A 4,432-nucleotide genomic window follows, 5' to 3' on the forward strand; every position below is an offset into this window, starting at 1 on the left:
CCTCCCGCGCCTCACCTTCCTAAGCGCGATCATCAAGGAGACTTTCCGGCTGCACCCCTCGACGCCGCTCTCGCTGCCACGGATGGCCACCGAGGACTGCAAGGTCGCGGGCTACTGCATCCCCAAGGGGACGGAGCATCTAGTGAACGTGTGGGGGATCGCCCGTGATCCGGCCCTATGGCCCGACCCGCTGGAGTTTAGGCCTGCCCGGTTCCTCCCCGGAGGGTCGCATGCGGACGTCGACGTCAAGGGAGGTGACTTTGGGCTGATACCGTTCGGGGCAGGCCGGAGGATATGCGCGGGCCTCAGCTGGGGCATTAGGATGGTCACCGTGACCACCGCCACGCTGGTGCACTCGTTTGACTGGGAGCTGCCGGCAGGCCAGACGCCGGACATGGAGGAGACATTTTCTCTGCTGCTGCAGCTGGCCGTGCCGTTGATGGTCCACCCGGTGCCTAGGCTGCTCCCATCGGCATACCAAATCGCATAGCGTTGCTTGTGTGCTAATTTTTTTGGACAAGTTTAATAAGCCAGTGTCACAAGGAAAAAAACATTTGTATGGTGAGTTTGTGTACCAAACAACATGTGCTTTGTTGTTTTGGAAAAAACAACATCGTTTTGTTGTCACTAATAACAGATCATTGGAATGATGCTTGTGTTTTTAACATATATAGTGCAGATGCAGACGCTCATACAAACGCACATACATTCATCCCTATAGATACACTCAAGACTGAGCACCGGTACATCATCTTAAGATTGATGAAGTAATCACAAACGTCTTTGTAGTCCACGGGAACGTCTCCCACTGAACATACATTAGAACTTAGTGAGAATGACCAACGGGCCAATTTGCGACTCAAACATCACACACGCCTACAAACAAAGTGTCTCGCATACAAATGAGCATCAGCCAATCTCATGTACAAACCGCACAAACGAGCTTCACCACAAGATTTGTTTCATCTTAAATTCAATCGGCACATATCTTCATATGAAACGATATTTTTCTACATTAAAAAGACATAGGATTAAACAAACAAAAGAAAACCAGGCTAGGAAATTCCACAATAAAAATGAATACATATATTAACATGATTGACCTTACGAACAATATATCTTCATAGTTACGCATAAACTCTCTTACACTAATTGTCATATCTTATTTTTAGTAGACCATGACTTGTCAATATTTATAATTGTACATAAACACAAGCCAACAAACACAATGGAAGAACTCATCATTTTCTGCCACAATCACATCATGTAGATATTCATGTATCTTCAACTAGTATCACATGCAAAATACTGACATGTTTCAACTTTACCTTTATTTATAGTTATTTATTAATATTCTGGTTTTAGGAATGGCATATCAATAATTATTCCACATATTAAGGGCCTTTTGATTGAAAAGAAAGGTGAATGAAAAACATATGAAGAGCAAAATTTCCTTTGGTGGCACTAGAAATCCACTTGCTTCAAAGAAAATGAGGACATTGCCCTTTCAACTGATCTCAGTTTCATAGGAAAAGCACAAAATTTATAATCCACTTGGACAACTTTTTTTAGTTCCTACAGACGAAAAATGATTTTGAGGTATTTCATTGCATAGTAACATCTTCTTTGTACCATGTTCATGTCATTTGATATTTATTTAACCGCTTTTATGAGGATTCATATGTTCATCCCATACGTAAATTATTATGTCATAAGAATCTGCAAACCAAGAGGCTCTAAATATGTTTGTTTGATTAGGATTTTCTGTTTAGCGATGGCTATGTAATCAACTATAATATGAGTAATATGAGTACCTATGAAAATAAGACTTAATTTCAAACTAAAATTTCCAGCCCCATAATATGAGTACTCCCTCCGTTTTAGTTTACAAGTCCTGCATGTACATCTAAGTTGCCAATTTTATCACCCTAATATAAACTATATGACACACAAATCATACCTTTTGAAAGTAGAAACTCCGAAGTTTATATTGGTATATTTATTTGTAATATATGACTTGTATTAGGTTGGCCAAATTTAAGACCTAGGGGTACACGCATGCCCTGTAAACTGAGAGAGAGAGGGAGTACTTACAAAAATAAGATTTAATTCCAAGCATTTAAGAATAATAAATATGATGTCCTCGCATTTGCGGCATTTGCGAGGGCCACTATACTAGTTACCATAAAGAGGGAAGAAAAATATATTAAAAAGCTCATAAGAATGATGATAAAAACTTTAGAAACCTAACCCTAGACGTAGCCAAAGCGGAGAATCAACGTTGCGTAAAGTTGACAGCTTACCATACGAATAAGATGCACTGCTCTACCAAATCAATTGTCCTTTTGTTGAGCTACTCAAAGCCGGTGTATCTTAAAGGAAAAGATTTTCAACTATGTGATGATGCCAATCGAACGTGCTTCAGGTGTTGGGTGTACATACCGCTCCCTCTGTCGGCTATGTTGTAAAATACATACACATTCTTCTCTCCTGTTAAATACTAAAATTATAGTTAGTATACTGAGATCAGAGAGAATCAGTTCTTATTTTAGCGCCTTGGTACGCTATGAGTGCTAGATTTTCTTGAACTGCTAGCCTCAGGTAGAGTTACAGAATCTCAAGCCGCGCCCCCAACAGGCCCTCCGAGGCCCTTTTATAGGGCCGGCGCTAAAAGAAACGCCCAGTTACATCCTTAGAAGTCCAATTTTCGCCGGTTCAGCCCGAAATTGCCGTCGACGGACCTAGGCCGAACCCGGCGCGCTGGGGGGCGCCCGGGGGCGCCAGAGGAAACGTTTTGGCGCGAACGCTCGGTGGGACCGCCGAGTCAGCGACCCCAGCGCATCGTCGTCCTCGTCGCCTCGGTTCCCGCGGGGAGTCAACCCAGTTACATCCTTAGAAGTCCAATTTTCGCCGGTTCAGCCCGAAATTGCCGTCGACGGACCTAGGCCGAACCCGGCGCGCTGGGGGGCGCCCGGGGGCGCCAGAGGAAACGTTTTGGCGCGAACGCTCGGTGGGACCGCCGAGTCAGCGACCCCAGCGCATCGTCGTCCTCGTCGCCTCGGTTCCCGCGGGGAGTCAATCCTCCCTTGCAGGGGAGCACACACTCCATTTGCCACAGCTCCTCCTCTCGCCGCCAACACCCCCTCCGCCGAGCTCGCCTCTCCTCTCCCTTTCTCCCCGCCGACGAGAATGTCGAGTGATACCCAGGCGACGGCGCGGCGCCAATGGCTTCGGCCGCCGTCACCTTCACGAGGACGAGGCGTGGCTCCTCTACGAGGCCGACTACCCGGCACCGCCGGACATGCAGGTGCCGGGCACGTGGAAGTTGCACGTCGGCAGAGTTCCGGTGCCACCAGCGCCCACCGGCGCTGCCCGACGTGTCGAGAATGCGCGCATCCGGTCCTCGCTGACGGAGGAGGTGCGTAACCAGCCGAGGTACGTCCCCGACAGCAACACGCAGTGCACGCCGAGCAGCTCGGCTCCTTGAATGGCGTCGAGCCCCACGGCCGCCACAACTCCCAGGGGCGGAGCCGATGGTGGGGCGTCCCCGGACGTACCCTCGAAGCCATCCTTGAGCACATCGAGGCCGGCAACACGCCGCACCTGGAGTACCCGGTGCCCCTCAGCTTATCATGCCACCGCGGCAGATGGGGACGGCGACCTCCTAGTCGTCGGGCTCTGGCTCCCTCTCCTCCGGTTCATCGACGCTCCGTCCCATCAAGCCGGAGCCATAGGAGACGCCGCTCAGGTGTCGTACCCGCGGCGGCGCCCTCGTCATCCACGATGGTGGCTGTTCCTCTCCTTCTTCTTCCCGGCTCGTCAGGCCGTAGACCGAGCCGGGTTTGCTCCCCGTGAGGAAGGAACACGCGGACATGGCCGCCGCCGACGAGACCGCCCTCAAATGGGTGATGGTGGAGTACGTCAAGCAGCTGGAGCGCCAGCTCCAAGCCTTCGAGGAGATCGCCGCTCATCGCCGCGGACGCGAGGAAGGCGGCGTCATCGTCCTCGACAGCGACGTCGAGAACGCGCCCGGGCCATCCAACCCCCCACGCATCAGCGACGCTGGTCAGGGGTGTAGCAGGGACGGCGGTGGCATGCAGGACGGCGGGGACGGCGGCAACGATGATGACGACGACGGCGGGGACTACACCCGGTTCTACAGACTCCTCGGCATGTGGAAGGCGGGTGGCGGCGGACAACGAGAGCGGCGTAGTTGTGCGTAGCGTGGTTGTAGGTTTACGTTAAGTTTTTAATTTATGTGCAAATATCAATAAAATCGCCTTGTCTGGATGAATTTGTGATGTGTTTGGCCGAATTTGGCTGGTTCCCTTTCAAACGGATTTCAAGCCCTTGGGGCCGAACAGCTGGAGATGCTCTTAGAGAGGGAAGCACAGCAACGACAAGCCTGAAAAATACATTAACTCTGAGACTT

The 4,432-nt window shown here is 50.1% G+C and overlaps 1 protein-coding gene across 1 annotated transcript; it reads left to right on the forward strand.

Annotated features, from left to right (window-relative positions):
- Positions 1 to 4: 4 nt before the first annotated feature.
- Positions 5 to 663, forward strand: LOC125526476 (flavonoid 3'-monooxygenase CYP75B4-like; the record flags this gene model as incomplete). Its single annotated transcript, XM_048691166.1, is given in 1 exon segment — positions 5 to 663. A coding segment is annotated over 1 exon segment (486 nt), but the record flags the coding sequence as incomplete, so codon positions are not given.
- Positions 664 to 4,432: the final 3,769 nt, after the last annotated feature.

The sequence above is a fragment of the Triticum urartu genome, unplaced genomic scaffold (assembly GCF_003073215.2).
Source record: "Triticum urartu cultivar G1812 unplaced genomic scaffold, Tu2.1 TuUngrouped_contig_10216, whole genome shotgun sequence".
NCBI lineage: Eukaryota > Viridiplantae > Streptophyta > Magnoliopsida > Poales > Poaceae > Triticum > Triticum urartu.